The sequence below is a fragment of the Odontesthes bonariensis genome, chromosome 10 (assembly GCF_027942865.1).
Source record: "Odontesthes bonariensis isolate fOdoBon6 chromosome 10, fOdoBon6.hap1, whole genome shotgun sequence".
Classification (NCBI taxonomy): domain Eukaryota; kingdom Metazoa; phylum Chordata; class Actinopteri; order Atheriniformes; family Atherinopsidae; genus Odontesthes; species Odontesthes bonariensis.
In genome coordinates this window covers 30585205-30606397 of record NC_134515.1, presented here as the reverse complement: position 1 = coordinate 30606397, position 21193 = coordinate 30585205, and the positions used below count along the sequence as shown (strand labels likewise).

Sequence of the window (21193 nt, the reverse complement as noted above, 5' to 3'; positions counted from 1 at the left end):
GAGAGAATAATTTGGTGATACTGTCTGCCTCAGGTTTATATGAAACACAGAGATAACTCTGCAAAGCTGAAAGGATAAATAACATCTTGGTAGGGAGCCATATGGAAGCAAAACAGTGAAGAAGGGAGGGGGCTGAGTGTGCCCGTGGGTAAGATTCCTGCACTAATCAAGGCTGCATGATGCAGACAACAGAGGAGAGAGAGGAAGAGGAGGAGGAGAGGAAGGAGGAGCGACTGAGAGAATGGACTGGCAGGGGCTCGCAGCTCTCAGTCTCTCCTGTGAGCTTCGTGAAGCAGCTTCTCTTTGCTTTCCTTCTCTCCTTGCACACAGCAGCTTTCGTACACTTCCTGCCTGAGCTGATAAGAGGGAAAGCAGAAGCAGAGGATTCGTTTGCTCTAACTCCTTCCGCGCCATGCTGCCCTGGAGAAGGAATAAGTTTGTTCTGGTGGAGAACGAGGCCAAGAGTAAGCCCAAGAGTCTGGGGACCGGGCTGACCTACCACTCCATCCTCTCCTCTCTACTGCGCTCCTGTCCTGACCTGCTACCAGACTGCCCCTTTGACTGGGTTGGCAACATCTTCCATACAAAACGGCAAAAAGTGGAACTGAACAAAGAAGAGCCCGTGTACAATGTGCGCTATCTTGGGAGTGTGGTCACCATCACAGCAAAGGGAGACGGCTGCACCCAGGAGGCAGTGGCCAAGATCTGGGCAAGGAGTAACTATGGGGAGCAGAGTGTCAAGATGAGGTTAATGGTGGGATCACAAGGCATCCGGATGAGTGCTGACAAATCTGGGAAAAAGAAACCCATCCATCTTTATTCTCTAAACAGAATCACTTATTGCACAGCTGACCCATGCCGGCCCAAAATCCTGGCTTGGATCTACAGGCACCAGGTCAAGAACATGGCGGTGGTGCTTCGGTGTCATGCCGTTCTGGTCAGCAAGGCGGAGAAGGCCCAAGCCATCGCCCGAAGCCTCGACCAAAACGCCACCTCCGCCTTCAGTGAGTTCAAAAGGCTGAAGCGTCAGAGCGATTTCCGGCACTGCCAGCAACAGCTGCTCGGCGATGAAGCGGTGCCCCTGATGCCACTGAGGAGGCTACTGAACGGGCAGTGCCACTACAGAACGCCTGCTGAAAACCCCGGGAGCACCGCCCGCCTCTGCTCCATCACAGAGGAAGAAGAGGAGGAGGATGAAAAGAACAACAAAGGTGGAAATGAGGAGGTGGAGGAACTAAAGGAGAACGTAGAAGCGCGGCAAGAGAAACAGAAGGTTCTAACAACGAACACAGACCCAACTCAGTTATTATCAGAGCTGGACATTGGGGATATTGCCCGACTGGAGCAGTGCCAAATCAACTTTGTCAGTGACAGCAACAACAACACGTTTACGTTCATAACCTCTCTGGTGTGACTGTAAAGCAATTTCAAGGAATGCGATTCCACAAAACAATAACTAATTCCTTTCTTTGCCCTCCTCTCGTACCCCACTCAGGCTCCCTCCTTCCCCATCCATATAATGTGAACTGTTTACCAGAAACTTCTCCCACTACCCTGTGGTAGAGAAAAGACAGACGATGGTTCCGTGGGAGTAATTTCTATTCTTTCCAGATGGCTCAGATGCTGGTTTGACTGTAGCAGTTTGGAGAAACTGCTTGTTTACAAATGAGGGCTGGTGATGCACAGACCAGTGACAGCACAATGACGAACAAGGACATTGGTTACAGAAAACACAAGAGCACCAACGCTGAGATCACTGTCACATACTGATCACAGCACCCAGCAGGATGTATTTTGAAATCCAATATCTTTTATTGTTGTGAGTTGAATTTCGCCAGCATGGGCACTTTTTTCTGATGGACTTGTGATAGTTTTTCAGGGAGCTTCTTTGTAAATTTGTGTAATTTTTCTAATATGACAATCCTCACTGAAATTGTCCACAGCCTGACCTTTCTGAGTGCTCACATTTGTGAGAGCTTTACTACGGTTTACTAATGATCAAAGCTGACTAAATAAATAAGGCTATTACTTAGGAAGCAAGCCATCGAGTTGGCATGTTTATTACTGTCATTTGCTATGACCCTTATCATTTAAGCATGAAAAATCAGCTGTAACCTTTTCCCACTGAGCTTTTGTCTTCTTCTTCATGTCATATCTCCCTCAGCTTTTAAATTTAACACTGTGATAAATGTGCGACCAGGGACATATACACTACTACTAAAGCATTTTTATATCTAACCATTGCACTGCTACTTTTGTTTGCCATTGCTGTGGCCTTTTTAGCCAAGTGTTTCAAATACAGATGGAGCCTCACAATTGAACCCAAACTGTTATGAAAAAGAAAAGCTAATTTTCTTATTTTTGCTTAACGTATGTTGTTGTCTCAAAATGCATTGTGATTACAAGAAAATGAAGATTTTTTTTTTCCAAATGAGTTGAATAAAAGTTGCCTTCATTTGGGCAATCTTGGAAGGAGAATTTTTCTAGATGTTATCAAACGTTTTATTCAAATGAGTGTACTGACTCCCACTGTATCCCACTGTTTTACATTTGCACGTTTGTGACATAAAGATATGTCTAACCTATGATTCAAGTGTAATGCCAACCCCCCCAGACATATTTACACCAGCAAATTCTACTCCCTGAGTAGAATTAAATAAAATATCAAAAGGCAGATTTTGCGAGAAGAAAAGAGACGTAGTGCCAGCTCTAAGCTGCCACTCAGTTTCATAAGACATAAATGTAGCGTGATAAATGTTCTGTAGGCCTTGTACTGGCTTCCCATCGCTTCACTCTGAAGGGAGCAATTAATCAGCGGTTTAAAATGTTCAGAAAATTAACATAAAGCACCAGCCTCAGCAGGACAGCTGTCAGGCTCTGATTGTTCCGAGTGATCCAGAAATGGCAACCAGGAAGTTGAGTCACCCTTCAACCTTTTTATAGCCTACACCATCCATTTTAATGAAGTCAGAGCCTTTAAGCTGACTTACCGAAATCAAGAGGAAAAATATGTAACTGAAGCATGTTTGTGTGGTGGTGTTTTGCTGCTGGGCAGTTTAATTTTGCCAGCGTTAAAGCTGCGGTCGGCAACTTTTTTTTAGTCATATTAGCTTGAACTGTCATGGGATTCTGGAAGTAGAATATTAAATAGGCTGTTTAGGAAAAATAACGAAATCTGTAGCTCCCTCTGAAGCCTGTAATCATGCTTGCAAAAACCGAGCGCTCCCGGCTGTTTTTAACCAATCACGTTAGGGTGGAGGAATCCTACCTGTCAATCACAGCTTGTGCACACGCTGCTGAGAGCGTGAGTCTGCCCCAGCTTGTGTGCGCTCACACTGGTGTGAACTCACGTGCACAACCTCGTCCACAGAGGGGGAGGGGTTTGGGGGGCGATTCGGAGCTTGTTAGAGGTTGGAGAGGGACCTGAAAGTTGTATCAGTTCGAATTTTCCAACTTTAGACTCGGAATTTTGAAAACCTGCCGACTGCAGCTTTAACAAGAATTAATTAATATTTCATGTCCCACACTCTAGCATATCATCGGGCATTGCAGTGCAATAAATTGATAAATGCTGTTAAAATATTCATGCTAAAACTGTTTAGAGATTCACTTTCACAACATCAAAAGGTGTTTGATTTGGTATCCCTCTTTAGGAATTCTCCGTTTGAAGAGGAATAAGTTCGGCTTTGTTGATTTTTGTTGATAGATGAGACAGCATAACCATGTTCAGTTGCTCTGAATTACTGAAAGGGATTGTCGAACTTCAGTTGGAACCTGTGAGATCGATATTTTTCTTCCCTTGGAAAAAGAAAATACCCCCGAAAGAGAGCAGGATCCAATGTCTGAAGAGATTCCTATGACCTTGCCACAGATCCATTCATAGTAAGAATGATTACAGAATATGAATGCTTACTTTCCTGCATTTTGATCTTCAGTCTATTTAAGAGAGTGCTGCTCTGCATAGATAAACAGTCAGACACAACACAGTGCGATGAAGTCCCATTGCATGCTCACTGACATTCATGGTAGAGATGTATTGTAAATGACATAATACTAATGCAATGCTAATATAGAGGGGTTTGCAGAGGAGCCACTGTGCTTTTATGGAAACATAACTCTTATCAGACAAAAAGAGAAGACGGAGCAGATGGCAAGGCGCACACTTGGTTCTATAACAGCCTTTTTAACGAGGGCTCTAGCCCAGATTCAGGGCTTGTTATAACGTGTCACATCGGCAGCTGCAGGAGACACTCTTAAAAACAATGAAACACAAAATACTTTCATATGGATAGACACTGGCTTGTCAAGAATAACATATAACCCAGCCATATAAATGTAAAGCGGGGTGTCTTTGGAGATTCAAAAAAGCTGCTTCCCCCTGCGCATGTATCTGCTCTGTGGGCTTTGTCACGCAGCATCTTTGAAGCAACAAAATGAGATGAGTGACAGCACCAAAGGCCCGACTGTCACCATCATGAGGAAAAGGAACAAAATGTTGTTTTCCAGAGCAGCTGGCAGTAGGTAGCAGTCCGATTTGTTCCAGCAAGAATTGAGATTGAAAAGAAATAGTTTCTGAAAGCTGTCCCTGTGAGCCAAGGAGGGCCACTATGAATCAATCAGACTTGTCTCAGTTCATGTGAACAGAAGTGAAACTGAAAGGAGAAAAATAAAACAAGTGTGTTTTTGAAGTTTATACTGCTGACTGGAGAGAATCTTCCAACTAACTTATTTCCTGCTCTACTGAGTACTCTAATTAAACAAAAAAAAATTGAAGCACAGAAACGTTGCCTTATCTAAGATCTTTATTAACAGGAAAACGTTTCCAAAATCTTTACAAATCACTGGTGCTCAACCCTATTAAGGTTTGCTTTGGTTTACACACATAATAATTATACCATGTTAAAGTTCCATTCAGGCAGTTATAAAGCCTCTAAAAACTCACATGTGTATCTTTAAATTGTACATTTCAAAGAATTTGCCTGGAAAAACACCTCTCAAGCCTCCAAAATGGGTGCCCATGATGAACAGCTTTCTCTGGATAGTTCAGTTGCATTTCCTGCTGTAAGCGAACCGCACCAGGGTTCACTTGCAAGCAAACCGAGACCCAAGTTTTCAGGAGGACTAGAGTTCACTTCTTTGGTCCACACCAGAGTTTGGATGAGCTTTCACACCTTCCCAAACGAAGCGGACTATCCGAGGAAACAAACTCTGGTCTATTTAAAGCAGACCAAACAGTTCTGGTGTGAAAGCGTCCTAAAACTTTAGCTCTTCTTCCTGATTCAGTAAATAAATGTAAATATATGAATGGTAATCTGCCCCGCCCAAATCTCTACCTACCAGAAGCTGACACTAGCCTTCTTTGCGTCTGCTAAGCAATAACCCTTTCTAATATTTGTGTAATTCACCCATGCATTTATATATGTAGCTTGGTGGACTCAGCACAGTACACAAGAAAATGTCTTTTGGGGCAAGAAATTAAACCTACTGCTCAGCAGATGAGTAAAATAAGTAAGTAAATGAATAAATAAATAACGGAAAGCATTGTCTGCTCACCGCACCTTAACACACAAACACATTCTGGTAAGTAAGTAAGTAAGCTTCACAGACCAGGGTCACAAAGCGCTATACAGTTACAACAGAAACGATACACAGTTAGGAAGTACATACAAGTATAACTTCAAAAGGCCAAGGCAACTCAGTGACAATCATAGCAGCCCTAAGAAAAATTCAGCAAAAACCTGAACAAATAAATAGGTCTTAAGTTGCCTTTTGGTGAATGCTATCCACTGTGTCTCCACTGTGTGTTACAAACTTATGATCGCAAAGTAATTGATCACAAATAATTGGGTTATACTCCCCTGGTTCATACACTCTAAATCTGTGTAGCACCCCACCACTCTATAACTAGTCTGCCCAACTTATAAAGACCGATGGGGTGGTTTGGGTTCTTCTGATTACAGGTAGATATAATAATATTTACCTTTACAACCAAACTATATTCAAAATAAATGACTCCAGACAACTGCTTTGAAAATAATAATACTCAGATTTAATAAACGAAAAGTTAACCCTTCCCAGTAATAACAAAATCCCCTTTGACCGTAACCAACTTAAAGGTGGGGTATGAGATGTTTTCTGGAGCATTTTTTATCATATTGTGTGAAAACCTCCTCACGACCCCATTGCACCCACTAAAATAGAATGTTTGGAAAAAAAAAATATATATATTTTAGTCCATTGTAGAGGGTGTAGCAAAAGGAAATGTCTGACCAATAGAAGTAATGATGAGAGTTACTTCTATTGGATTCTGACACGCCAATCAACCGTCAGACCCCCTCCCCCCTGCGCGTTCATAGACTCGTGACTCGTTCATGTGTTTTGAAGGCGTGGTTTCGAGGGGTGGGTTGAAGGGAGAGGCAAGGTTGTGTATTTTCAAAAATATGGCTTGCAGGAACCGTTTTTCCAAGATCTCATACCCCACCTTTAAGTGTCAACACCAATAAAACATTTCTTTCTGCCAAAACTAATAAAGAAAAGAAACCTTATACACACTTACTATATTACTTTAACAATGTATATTATATCAACACACCGTACGTTATTCATGGGCCCCACTCACACACACATTCACTCACGCATACCACGTGGCTGAAAACGTTGCAGGCCTGATCGTTATCCGCAGTGCGTTGCAACAGATCCCGGTTGCTTCAAACCGAAATGATTCACTGCGCTGCAACTGAATACTTTCCCGGCTGGTTATTCCTCGTTGACTAACAGGAACACAGCTGTGCAGAAGGTCTTTAGGCGTCGTCCTCACCCACATGGATAAGATGGCCAGGCAGCTACAGTTGCTAACCGTCTCGTTGAAGCACCGTATGTCCTTCACTGACGTCCGCCAACTCCGGCTCACCTTAATGCACTGAATGTTGTGACTTCACAGATTACTTTACTTGGTTATTTCAGTCTTTTTCAATTTCTCATTGCTGACTCCACCAATTCTTTCTCCTCCTCCTTCTCCTTCTCCTCGTGGTCCTTCTCTCTTCTCTTCCTCTCTTTTCCAACGAATAAATCCAGGTGATACTCGATGACCAAACTTTGAACCAATTAAAAACAAGTTAACAGAGAATGGAGTTTAAGGGCGTACTGTGCATTTCTCCAACACACAGCTACTTAGAATAATCCACTAGATTGTATGTTCAGTTCATTCCATGGGTTCACACAAAGCTCACATACATACATACATATCCTTACATATTTCTTACACAAGATCACAACTTAACTTAATTAACCATGTTATAAATCTGTGTCAATAAACAGACTTTTCATTCCCCCTTAATTTCCATCTCTTCTTCGCTAAAAAATGAATATGTGGTATTTCTTTTAGATAATTAAACTAATTACCTTGTTACCAGGGTTACATCTGGCATAAATGTTTCACAATAAACAGAAAGAGAGTAGTAATTGTCCATCATTTTTTTCTGACTTTACTGATTTTGTAACTCAGATGTCCTCTGTCTCCCCATCCATTCTGCTCCTCTGTGATTTCAACATCCATATCGACTCCCCTACAGCCAAATTAACATCTGACTTTTTGGACATTTTAAATTGCCTCAACCTCTTACGTCACCTTGCCCACACACACACACACATGGGCACATCCTGGACCTGGTCTGCTCCACACCCACCCTTACCATCCATAATCTGTCATTTACTGATCTCACCATTTTTGACCACCTGACCATTGCCCTGGACATTACTACCCCCATTCCCACTACTAAACACACACAAACAATATCTTTCTGTAACCTGAAATTACTCTCTCCCAGCACTTTGTCCTCTTCCTTATCCAATGCCATCATCAGTTCCTTCCTCTCCTCAGATTCCACTGCTTCTGAAATGGTCAGTTTCTACAACCACACACTCTCCTCTTGCCTTAAACGGTTAGCCCTCTTAAAAACAGCCACTGTTTCCTTTTCAACCTCTGCCCCATGGTACCCCCCAGAACTCCACAATCTCAAGAAGCAACACAGACAACTCGTAACACCTCCATAGGAAAACCGGTATCACAGTCCACATCCAAGCCTACAAGCACACCGTCACCACCTATAACACCGCTCTCAAAACCGCTCATTCTAATTTCTATTCTCAAATCATCCACTCCAATTCCTCTAACCCTCTCACCCTATTTTCCATATTTGCAAAACTGACCAAACCAAAGGACACTATCACCTCCACTTTCACAAATGACAAATGTAACAACTTTCTGTCATCTTTCCATAAGAAAATACAAATAATACACCATTCATTTGCACTCTCTCCCTTCACTTCTCTTCCCCCAGAACCTGAAACCTTTTCATTCTCGTCCCACAGCTTTACCTTCTCTCCTCTGTCTCTCTCTGAAATCACTAAACTCCTCTCCACAATGAAATTCTCCAGCTGCCATCTTGAACCTATTCCATCTCCGACCCTAAAAACCTGTATTTCCACTTTCATCCCTCTTCTCAAGAACATCATCAACACCTCCCCCTCTTCTGGCTTTGTCCCATTCCCGCTTAAAGTTGCCACCATCACACCTCTCCTGAAGAAAACTGGCCTCAATCCTGACAATCTGGACAACTTCAGACCCATCTCCAATCTTCAGTTACTCGCAAAAATCCTGGAACGCTCTGTCTTAACTCAACTGCAGCAACATCTTCACTCCTCCCAGCTGTTCGAAACATTTCAATCTGGATTCCGTTCTCATCACAGTACAGAAACTGCCCCCCTTAGTCACTAACGATCTTCTCCTTGCCGCTGACTCAGGTTCCATCTCCATCCTCCTCCTCCTGGACCTTTCTGCTGCATTTCATACCATTGATCACACCATCATCCTCCACCGTCTACAATTAATTGGCATTTCTGGCACCCCCATTCTCTGGTTCACCTCCTACCTCTCCAACCGTCACCATTTTGTCTCAGTCAACATATGCAAATCCAACACTTACCCAGTTACCCATGGGGTTCCCCAAGGTTTGGTGCTCGGCCCCCTCCTCTTCTCAATCTACATGCTTCCCCTTTGGTCATATCATCCGGGCACCATGGACTCCATTTTCACTGCTACGCTGATGATACCCAACTCCACATTTCCACCAAATCCATTACCCCTGTCATCCTCTCCACCATCACAAACTGCCTCTCTGACATAAAAGCCTGGATGGACAATAACTACTTAGAACTCAACAGCAATAAGACAGAACTCCTCATCGCCGGACCCAAATCTGTTCTCCCCTCTGTACGGATTGATAATCATGTTGTCACCCCCTCCCCCTATGTACGCAATCTCGGTATCACAATGGATTCCACCCTCTCATATCAAACACACGTCAACCATATCACTAGAACATGCTTCTTCCACAATATCGCTCGCCTCCATCCCTCCCTCTCCCAGTCCACAGCTGAAATACTCATCCACGCCTTTATCACTTTCAGACTCGATTATTGCAATAGCCTTCTTTATGGACGTCCATCCGCTCATCTTCAAAAATTGCAGTACAGTCAACAGGTTCCCTGTTCAATACCAGATTCAATACAAGCTCCTCCTCCTCGCCAACAAGTCCTTTTATAACCTGCCCCCCCGCCCTACCTCACTGACCTTCTACAACAACACCGTCCCACCACCTGCGCTCGGCCAAAACCGACCTTCTCACACCTGTCACCCGCGCTAAGCGCCGAACCTTGAGGGACCGAGCCTTTGCCGTTGCTCTCCCCCTCCTCTGTAACTCACTTCCACAACTCATCAAAAACTCGGACTCATTACAGAATTTCAAATCGCTCCTCAAAACTAGGGATGTCCCGATCAGGTGTTTTTTTGCCCCATAGCCCGAGTCCGAGTCATTTGCTTTTGAGTATCTGTCAATACTGAGTCCCAATCCGATACTTCTACAGTACTTTAAAAAAATGAAGAACGGCAAGAAACAGATCCAGGATGTCCTTGATTTTTTATTTTCTACAGTTATTTTATCATTTAACACTTATAAACAGAGCACTTATGTGAGGTAGCTTGAACAAAAAAAATAATGAAGTAATAAACAAATTCTTCACATTGTAGTTTAGTGCAACAATGTCTAATATAAAAAGTTCAATTCATTGTAATCATAATCCAATCAAATCCAATTAATTCATACAGAGCCAATTAAAAAACAATTTCCAAGCTAAAGAAACCAACAGATGCACCGAAACTTCTTTTCAGTCCAATCTCCCATCCTGAGCATGCATGAGGCGACTGTTGAGAGGAACGAGTCCCTTTTAACAGGGAGAAACCTCTGCCAGAACCAGACTTGGGAAGGGTGGCCCCTCAAACCTTGACTAGCTGGTTTTGAGAAGACAGAAAAGAGGGAACAACAAACACCATAACACCATTCAAAGGATACCTGTTGTGACAGGGAAACACAAGTTAATGACCACAATAATAAAGCGAGCACATTGTTAAAATCTGATCTTAATCATTGTAATTTATCATTTAAATGCAAGGCAAACACTAGCTTCTACAAAAACCTTAAAGCTAAGGTAACCAAAGAACATTTGTATTTATTTTTTTTAATCTTTATTGCCTTTATCAAACCTGCAGGCAATACAAACACAGACACATTAATTAAAAAAATACACAGGAGGAACATTTGGCTCCCATTTGGCTCCCAATCCCTTTATGACTTGCTAAACATATATTTTCCCAAGCTTCATCTTCTATAATTGTGTTGAGTTCTAATTCCCACTCACTTTTAATATGCAAGGTATTGTCTGAGATGTCTTTCAAAAGATTCTTATAGATATTTGACACTTGATGTTTTGATGATACTTTATGTTGAGAAATCTCTATAAAATACCTTTCAACCTCCATTGGATCTCTTTTTATACTATCCCAGTCAGTGTGTCTAGTGAAGTAACTTCATATCTGCATGAATCTAAACAAGTCATTTGTAGGCAGATCAAATTTTTCCCAGAGTTGTGAAAATGATCTTAGTGTGTTGTTTTCAAACAATTGGTCAATGCTGACCAGACCATGTTCTGCCCATCTCCTAAATGCCAAATCTGTCAATGATGGGAGAAAATCAAAGTTTCCCAAAATAGGCATTACCCTCGATAAAACCACAGTCTTTTATTTGTTTTTGTGTAGTGTTCCAAACCAAAGAACATTTTGATGTGATTGGATTACAATTGAACAAGGAGGCAGTGCTTCAAAACCTTCAAAAAAAGGTCAGGTGACCAATCACAAAAACAAACAGATCGCATTTTAAATCTACTAAGCCATGAAGCAGTGGGGTGCAGTGTGAGATGGGCAGTGGCCGAAGGCTGAGACCTTAGCGGTCTGATCCTCGGCTGCTGAAGCTGGCTCGTTGTCCAGTATGGACAGCAGTTTGTCCAAGGTCCTTCTCTTTGCCACTGTCACCAGAACCAGAGAGTCCAGCCTCTGTGCCCACCATTGAGCCAGCTCTTTATTCCATTGTTATGTAATAATACTGTTCCATTGTTAAAACTGTCTAAATGATCCTTTGTAAGATGGGAAAAATGCTCTTTAAAGATTTTTGTTAATTGTGTTAGGCAAAGGAGAACTATAAACGGGGAAATTTAATCAACCCGTCACACAGTAACTTTCTGTCTTTCTTTCACGGGCCACGGAATGAGAGTACAGTACTCTGACGTCACTGGGGAGTCATTACACACACTATTTATGAAATCAATAAACTGCAGCACAGATTTGTGTTTTCTTCAATGTCCCCCAACTGGAGGTGGTGCGGTTTATGTCCTTCTGTTGTCTAATTTGTTTTGTGGTTGTGGTGATAAGTGCGTCAGCTGCTTTATTGATTGCAATTCTGCAGTCTATATTTAATCAATCTTGTCTGACACCTGTGTTGTACGGTGACTGTCATAACTGTGTACTGATGTCAACAGTCCTCAGACTTGAATATAAGTAGTATATTCTAAAATAATATTATATAATATATAATATAAAATAAGGACCAATGAATAAGCTTGTGTCAAAAGGCCAGGCTGGCTGTCAGATTGAAACAGAAGCTAATGAAATCAGTTATTTATGACTGGCAATAGTATGTGAATCTTTGCTCTCTTTATTTGCTGTAACCTTCCTGTGCAGTAGTAACTGCAGCTGAACGTTTTAGGGAACTTCTGCTAATTCCTGCACATCAGCTTGGAGGAATTATAGCCCATTTCTTCACATGTAACAGCTTGAAATACTTATCAGTTTCCTACAATAAATTTTTGTTCCACAACATTTCTTTTACATTAAAGTCAGGACTATAACAAATGATTAACTTTACTCGCCTTTTGATATTCTTTGATAGTTCCACGTGTGCAAAGAGGTTTTGTTGTACTGCATAGCTGTTAAGATGCATTGGGTTGCGAGGCTTAAGGACACGGATGCGGACTTATTAATCAAAAACAGAACAAGGTTAACATAAGGCGCGGCTCAGCCGGATGGCAAGAAAGAAACTATGAAAACAAAACATGATCATGGAAAAACAAAAGACTTAACTCAGCGTGGCGTGGCGTGGTGTGAAGTGTGAAGTGTGAATGTGCAAGGCGCGAGGATCTCACCCAGACTGTGAGAAAACGGGGAACCTTAGTACTGTGGGGATTGATGAGTGAATGAGTGCAGCTGATGAGAACGAGTGCAGGTGACGTGAGTCAAACAAATGACCTGAACACAGGGAGTGAGGGAAAAACAATGGCAAAACTAAAACTAAACATGAGCTAGAAAACTAAAGACTAAACACCAAGGCATGAGAAACTAAAACATGATAAAACACAGAACTAAGAACTAAAAACATGGCGCAAGACCACAAGTTCATGACAATAGCTTTCTTTCAGTTGAGATTCAGCTCCTTGACAGATATACCAGATGTAGTTTTCATTAGAAAATGTGTAGGTGCAAAAATTGTGAGATGGTTACGTTTTTTGTATGGTGTTCAGACCATGTGATGCAAAACCAATACCACTGATTTGATCAAATTTGAGCCTAACCATCTGTTTTAATATAATACTAACCAAATGCGACTTTGCTATCAGCAAAGTTGAACATTGAAAAGTAGTTGGACAATATTGGGTTTTGAATGCCACAAAAGAAAACACAGATGACCACCTCTATCTATCACCACTTTTCAGAGTTTTGAGACAGTCAATATCAAAGAATTCAATTCAATTCAGTTTTATGACATGTAGCACCAAATTACATGTGTCATCTCAAGGCACTTCAAAGATACAGAGCAATTTGAGTCAATTAAATACTTAAGAGTTCAATTAAATCTAATTCTAATTAATTATGCTCTTTCTTCTTTGCTTCACTATCAGCAATCAGTGAAAAACATTGTTGACATTCTTTTTTTCCTTTTCTGTAAAATCACGTCTCGCTAGAAAAGACTGGTTACCACCATTTCCATGTCTGTGATGGATTATGGAAATATAAATCTTAACAGACATATACATGGATGCACCTTTGCCAAGATTCCACATTGGATACAGCAGAGCTCTGAGGTTCATCACTAACCTTAAAACACCTACTCAGTCACTGGCTTGGTCTGCTCCTATCCAACAAGCCTTGAGCAGAATTTCTTCTTTTTTTTAAACTCTCAAATCCTTTTGTCTATCTGACAAACTAAAACTGAGATGGCAAATGTATTTTTTAAAAACACAGTTTCTTCCATTCATCAGTCATTCAATTAAATGTTAGGTAGCTGGGTTTTGTCTGGGTTACATACTGAACACATATTCTGCTCTGGAGGAGGTTATGGTTAGAAACTTATGATTTAATGTGATCTGTTGGCTTCCTTACTATAGGTCTTTTTCTTCTTTTTTTTAAAAAAGTGGCTTTATATTATTTGGAACTTTAATGAATTACAGGGTGATTCTGCTTGAAATGGATTATAATGAACTAGATTTTTTATTGGAAGCAATAGTTAGATTATCATTGGATATGACTGGACTTAAAAGTTGTCTTGAATCTATTCTGATGTCCGACACTCAAAGCAAAATGAAAATACTTCTTATGATTGTTGAATTTCAACCAGAACCGAGTAAATTGACATGGCTTCGACCATCATCTTAAAAGTCAGTGTACAACATATTTAATTGATTTTGATGACACATTAACATTTCACAAATCAATTACTACAACAATGATGATTCAATTACAAATTTTCAAGATTAAATCTAACCTATAAATAGGACCCTTTGATTTATTGGTTGTGTTTTATATTTACTTGTTTTATTGTTATAACCCTTTATACACAATTTTACTTTAGTGTCACAATTTTGCGACTGAAAAGGTTGAAAATGTTCCTGATAAAAACAAAATGAATGTCTCTCAGTCTCGAGGGAATGACTAAGTACATTTTCTTTGCAGAGAAAGGAAAACAAATCAACAAACAGTTAGGATCACAGGCACACATAACACAAGTCTAATACCAAACCGACTGTTTAGCATTAATATATTGGATTTTAATTTTTCTTTTTATGGAATCAGTACTGGTGCTCACATATATTCAACGAAGAAATTAGTAACTATGCATGTTATCAGATTTTTCACACAGTCACTGAGAGACGAAGATCAATCTTTTCCCTTTTAAGGCCTGATTAGAGCGATCTCTTCCAAGGTCATTGCACAAGAATGCAATTGAGGATTTTACTGATTCAAATGAATAGCTCAAATAATTGCACGTTTTCCTTGCCACATCTGTAGTGATGCATCAGCACATAGTCCTGTGTCCAACTACCGACCGGCATTGTTTCCCTCCAGGAGGATCATGAAGTAAAAGGTTTTAAAGCTATCACCAGGAGTCCGTGCTCTGCTTCTGAATCAAGGCCCTTTTCAGTTCCGATTTGTATATTTGTTTTGGTTCCCTTGAACTTACAAAGAGATAATTTCTAAAGTTGTGTTAAAGTTATAAAACTCCAACTTTAGACAAAGCCCACTGGCTTCTGGATATAGATTTACATCTGACATCAGACACAAGAATTGATTCAATCTCACAAGCATTCAGCAAGAAAAAAATGTTAAGTGTTCCCTTGGGAAACGCAGTAAGTTAATGATTATTTTGTTACCTTTCACTCCTCCTACCTACCGGCCTTTTAGTTTTCATTTATTTATTATTTTATACACACACACACACACACACACACACACACACACACACACACACACACACACATATATATATATATAGGCATGACTTATATGATGACCAAACGGAAGTACTGTGGAGAAAGTTTTGTGAAATTGAAGAAAACAAAGCTCCATCTCTGAGAGAAAAAAAAAATATCCCTATTTACCCCTGAAGCATTTTGTTGGACATAGAGGAGGCAATCAGTCCAGCATCCGTTTGTTCCCCTGTTTCCTATTAGCCAGGGAACTGTGTGACAAGGCTCCAGAGTGCAATCACTTAGACACACACACACAGTCAGAAAAGAAAGTGGGCCAAGCCACTCTCCCACACACACTAATACAAATGCTCATACAAGGCCAGGGGCTTTCCATTTAGACAGTAGACAGTATTCGAGGATAAGATAAGGCTTTTTCTTTCTCTATCTGTTGATCTACAGAGAGTGGCAGGTGAATAAAAGGGCAGTAGAGTGGGTGGACTTGACTGCATGTGAGTGGGTAGGCACATGCCACAGAAGAGGCTGTTTGTGGACACGAGCCAGCCCTGGCCAAAGTACCTAAAGAAATAAGAATTCACAAAAGCAAACAGGCTGCACCTCCTCAAGCTATGAGAGGCAACAAATAAAGGTTTTGCACGTCATTTTATATACTGATGACTCTGCTGCAGCATCAATTACTTATGGCTCATTAATGTATTCATGTGCTGCACAAAACACAATTTACAGTACAATCTACACATCAACAACAGAGAAAATTGTAAACAATATATATTTTTTGGTTAGATAAGTGCACTTTCTACATGTCTACAGAGTCCAACTGTGACTTAAGACAACAAGCTCTCAATCGTCAGATTATTCTTTGCAAAAGGGGGAAAAAAATCGTGGCTCAAGACAATAAATTAGGTATAAATTAATGGAACTTACAAAAGAGAGAAAGTAAATTATGTGTTTCATCATACAAGAACCAAGCTGCTGAACATAACCAGTTAAAGGAACCGATGCATACTTAAACTTTTATTGATCTAATTTAAAAACAAATTTAAGTTTCTCAATTTGAAGACATGTAATGACCTCTTAACTCCACTGAAGGCTGACAGCCTTCTGCCAAATAAAGTAAAGCTAACAAGGAAGCAAATAGCATTTGACTCTTACGATTATGCACAATATGCACTCTAAATTCAATTTGCATGCGAGGACCACATTTTTTAAAAAGATGCACAGCTACAGCTTTTCTCCTAGATTGCTGTTGGCATGTTGGGCAGCTGGCCAACATTTCTATTTTGCTTTCTTTAAATCAGAGACAGACTAAAGTTTTTAATAATTAAATAAGGAAAGTACAGTATGCATGCGGTAACAAGAGCCCAAGTCATGTTGGTAATTGTGGATGAAGTCTGGCTCCCATGAATCTTTTTGTCAAGTTACTTAAGACATTAGTGATCAGTACACAACTGGATCTTGACTCTCCCAATGGCTGCAGAGTGTGATGCGCCATCATCCAACACCCGTGACCTCCAGATGCAGAATTTCTTACCTATGAAATGTGATGCAATAGTCAAAACATGATTATTTTACAAAATGCTATGACACTGTGTTACTCTGTGAAGTTATTTTCTTGTGTAGGAACATGAAAAAAACAGACAAAATTGTGTCTGTGGATGCGGATCAGTAGATAGATAGATCCAAACGCATGTGTAGTCGGCACGCAAATTTTCAGTTGGGTACCGAACTTGTTGATTGGTGCAAACGGCAACATAAACATCTGTGTGACGTGTGTGGCCTCTTGCACGACCAGAAGGTGAAATAAGGCTTAATCTCCGGGTTTGTTTTGTGAACCCAAACAACATTTTCAGGAACAAAAAAAATTCAATGAAGTCATTACAAAACCACAGAGACTTAATAAAAGACTTAAGAAGAGGAATTTGGATATTTGCTATATTTCTTAAGCTCTGTCATCAGTCTAATGTTTTCCTAACCAAATGCATTTTGTTCCACTTATTTGGTGATTTACATGCAGTACTACTTCCTTTTGCTAAGTGAATTCTTTCATTTGGGATCCGGAGGAAGTCCATAAAAAACCGGCCTTTCTCTGCTGGGTGCAGCCTTGGAGCTGAGGTTAAAGAGGGCAACATCAGATGTGTGCTTTAAGAAAGGATTAGATAGATTAAGGGTGCTAAACATTGCATAACTTGAGTGTTTACACCAGACTTTGTTTACTCTTAATTGCAGTGCTTGACACGTAACTGCTTGACCATTCAAGTGCCTCGAAAGTAATTGTGTCTGTATTTAGACTGTCTCATCCCTCACATAGTCATATATTCATACATTAACAGGAAACATTCTGTTTACCTTTGAGGTGAATGTCCTCTTAAACCATTTTGTTTGTTATGATTCCACCGATTTGTGATAAGCACTAAACTTAAAATGTTCCTGAAGTGCTGGAGGGGAATAGTGATGTGGTCTCCAAAAGAAAGCACACATACACTGGGATTCTAATTAGTTCTAAACTTATCATCTTTCATGTCAGCATGAATATAACAGACAGCCATCACCACAGATCACTCTAAAACAAACTCAATATCTTCCAATCTTCTGCACAGGCCATGGTTGATTTCTTTCATCAAGGTCTTATCTCTCACATGTAGAGACGAAGAGTTACCCAGTAGCTGGTCTCATAAATACCTAATTTATACTGCAATTCTGCTAAATATCTTTTTTTGTGTTTGTGTAAATATCTCACTATTAGTATAAACAAACACTTTGTACAAAGTCAGTAAAATTATACTTGCAAATGCACTCTTGGCAGTATGACTTGATTTCAGGGCGGCTTTAAGCAGATTTGCATAAAGTCTAATCTCCGAATGCCTAATACCTGAGCTGAACAGAGAGCTAAATTCATGGTGTCATTTCCATGTTTACTTCTGTTCCTAAAGCTTCTATAACTAAGTGTAGTTTTTCATCAACCCTTGTGTGGTGTTCGTGCTCTTGTTACTCAGCCAGCAGTTCAAATAGACCCATGGCAATGCTGTTTTCTTTTCCATTACAAAAGAATTGACAGAAAGCTACTAATCAGTTTTACTTTATCCCAATCACAAGCAATATAGAAAGCATAAATGGCTAATATTTGCCTTTTACCTTGGTTAGATAATAAAAAATTGTCTAAGATGAACAATGTGACAGATTACTTTTGCTGTGCTTGTGATCATTGTCCTGTTGCATGAACCACTTTCCACCAGGCTTTAGCTGTGAGACATATAGACTCGCATTTTACTTTAGAATACATTGGTATGGGGCGGTTGGTGGCGTAGTGGGTTAAGCAGCTGCCCCATGTACAGAGGCTGCAGTCCTCGCTGCAGCTGGCCCCAGTTCGAGTCCCGCACCGGACGGCCCCTTGCTGCATGTCTTCCCCATCTCTCTGCCCCCTGCTTCCTGTCTCTCTCTCCAACTGTCTATCCATTAAAGGCATAAAAAATCCCCCCAAAAATATATATATATATATAAAAAAAAAGAATACACAGGATTTCATGGTAAACTCAATGACTGCAAGGTACTCAGGTCCTGCGGCTGCAAAAAAAGTCTTATTGTTATTATTATAAGAATTATTTCTCCTCGACCACTACGCTTAAGAATTGTTATAAGATGGTATGTTTGTGCTCATTTGCTGTGTTTGGTTTGGGTGGCCGTGTCCGAAAGACGTTCTTCCAGCAATCTTGTAGTTTGCTCAAGTCCAACTTTGCAAACCTGAGCTGTGTTGTTTTGTTCTTTAAAGAGATTAGAGGCTTCGTGTGGTAATCTTTCCAAACAAACCATACTTGTTCAATCTTTTTCTAATTGTGCTGTCAGAAACTGAGCACAGTAGAGTATGAGATGTTGCTCTTGGGTTTATGCAATTTCTCTGAACACTGCAAAATCTGACTTTGGGATGAACTTGGTGGGATGTCCAGTCCTGGAAAGACAGTAACTGCCTTGAACGTTTTCCACTCATGAATATATTCTTTCTCACAGTAGAATGATTGTTTGGAAATTACCTTATAGCCCTTCCCAGATTGATGGGCAGCAACAACTGCTTCTTTAAGATTATTGCTGAATTCTTTCTTCTCTGGCATTGTGTTAACACACACGTGAATGCTCAAATAAATAAATGCACAATTGAAGCAAATCATTTTTAAGATGAGAAGTTAAATGTAATATAATTTTTCCCTGTCAAGCTCAGACAGTATGGGTATACAGACACATGCTCAAACTATAATCCCTACAGTTCCTGTAGATGGAAGTATGTATGAGCTTCCATTTGTGAGAGGTCTGTCTAAGTTCTAAGGCCGCAAAATAACCACAATAAGAAAGTTTATTTACCTTAAGAAGTAAAATGAATCGCCTCAAAATAAATTATGTATAAGCATGGGGACTATGTCTTCCTCACAGTTCCCAATTCCCAGCTGATCCTGAGGTTTTAAACACAGCTTGTCACACCCATGGACTCACGTTTTTTAGTTTCATGTTTTAGGTTATGTTTTTGTGTCAGTTCATGTCTTAGTTTTCCCTGCACCCTGGTAATTAGTTCACTCACTGCACCTGTTTATTCCCCTCCAGCTGCACCTTGTCCCAATCACGTTCACTCCCTATATATGTTCTCAGTCCTTTTTGTTCGGTGTGAGATTATACCATTTCCCATGTTTCTTACCCCACGTTACATGACCTTCCTGGCTTGTTTCCTTGTTTCCTTGTTTCCTTGTTTCCTTGTTTCCTTGTTTCCTTGTTTCCTTGTTCTGCGTTCCCTTCGTCAAAGTTAAGTATTTATTTATCTCTTGCCATTTCAAGTCTTTTTGTTTGTTCTTCATAGTTTTGATTTTTTGAATCCGGCCCAGCCGCGCCTTTTGTTTATTACTTTGTGTTTTTGTGGAATAAATCACCGTTTTCCTTTTAAGTCCGCATCCGTGTCCTCCCAAAAAACACATACACCTGACAGAAGAATCTCACCAGAGATGGACGCGGCGGACTCAGACCGGTTCTGGGACCTCTACGGTAACCTGTGGCGAAGCATTGACCAGGACTCCGCGTTTGCCAGGCTACGAGCGGCTGCGGAGCTCCTGGTCTTTCTATCGGCAAGGCGGGGGCGCCGGGAGTGGGACCACCTCCTGGAGGGTGTATGGAACCACGCCGGGACCGTGCAGCGCGATGCCTCGCTGGACGTTTTTGGCTTGGAGCCGCACGAGGTAATTGAGCTGTACGGCGACTCTCCCTCAGACTCCCAGGAACCGCAGCCCCCGGACCCAGCAGCCACAGTGTCCAGCAACCCACCAGTCCCAGAGCCTGCCCCAGCCGTTCCCGAGTTGGCCCCGGCCCCAGCCGTTCCCGAGCTGGCCCCGGCCCCAGCCGTTCCCGAGCTGGCCCCGGCCCCAGCCGTTCCCGAGCTGGCCCCGGCCCCAGCCGTTCCAGAGCTGTCCCCAGCCGTTCCAGGGATGTCCCCAGCCATTCCAGAGCTGGCCCCAGCTATAGAGGCCTCCGGGCCTGACCCCGAACTCGACCAAGAGGCCTCCGGGCCTGACCCCGAACCCGACCAAGAGGCCTCCGGGCCTGACCCCGAACCCGACCAAGAGGCCTCCGGGCCTGACCCCGAACCCGACCAAGAGGCCTCCGGGCCTGACCCCGAACCCGACCAAGAGGCTACAGAGGCCGACGAAGCCTCGGAGCCCATGGGACGCCTGCTGCCACGTCATCGGGGGTCCGGGCGTCCGCCGGGCCGTCTCCTGCCGCCACGCAGAGGGAAGTCTGGGTGCCAACCAGACCACCGCCTGCTACTACGTCATCGGGGGTCCGGGCGTTCGCCGGACCACCGCCGTCTCCTGCCGCCACGCAGAGGGAAGTCTGGGTGCCAACCAGACCACCGCCTGCTGCCACGTCATCGGGGCTCCGGTCGTCCGCCAGACCACCGCCTGTTCCTGCTTTGCCGTCTGCGGTCTGGGCGTCCGCCAGACCACCGCCTGTTCCTGCTTTGCCGTCTGCGGTCTGGGCGTCCGCCAGACCACCGCCTGTTCCTGCTTTGCCG

At 41.9% G+C, this 21193-nt stretch overlaps 1 protein-coding gene across 1 annotated transcript; it reads left to right on the top strand.

The window, feature by feature from the left end:
• Positions 1-289: 289 nt before the first annotated feature.
• fam43b (family with sequence similarity 43 member B) lies at positions 290-2471 on the top strand. Its single transcript, XM_075475785.1, has one exon. It carries the CDS (start codon positions 413-415, stop codon positions 1412-1414), a length of 1002 nt encoding a protein of 333 aa, XP_075331900.1. The 5' UTR covers positions 290-412; the 3' UTR covers positions 1415-2471.
• The last annotated feature ends 18722 nt before the right edge of the window (positions 2472-21193 follow it).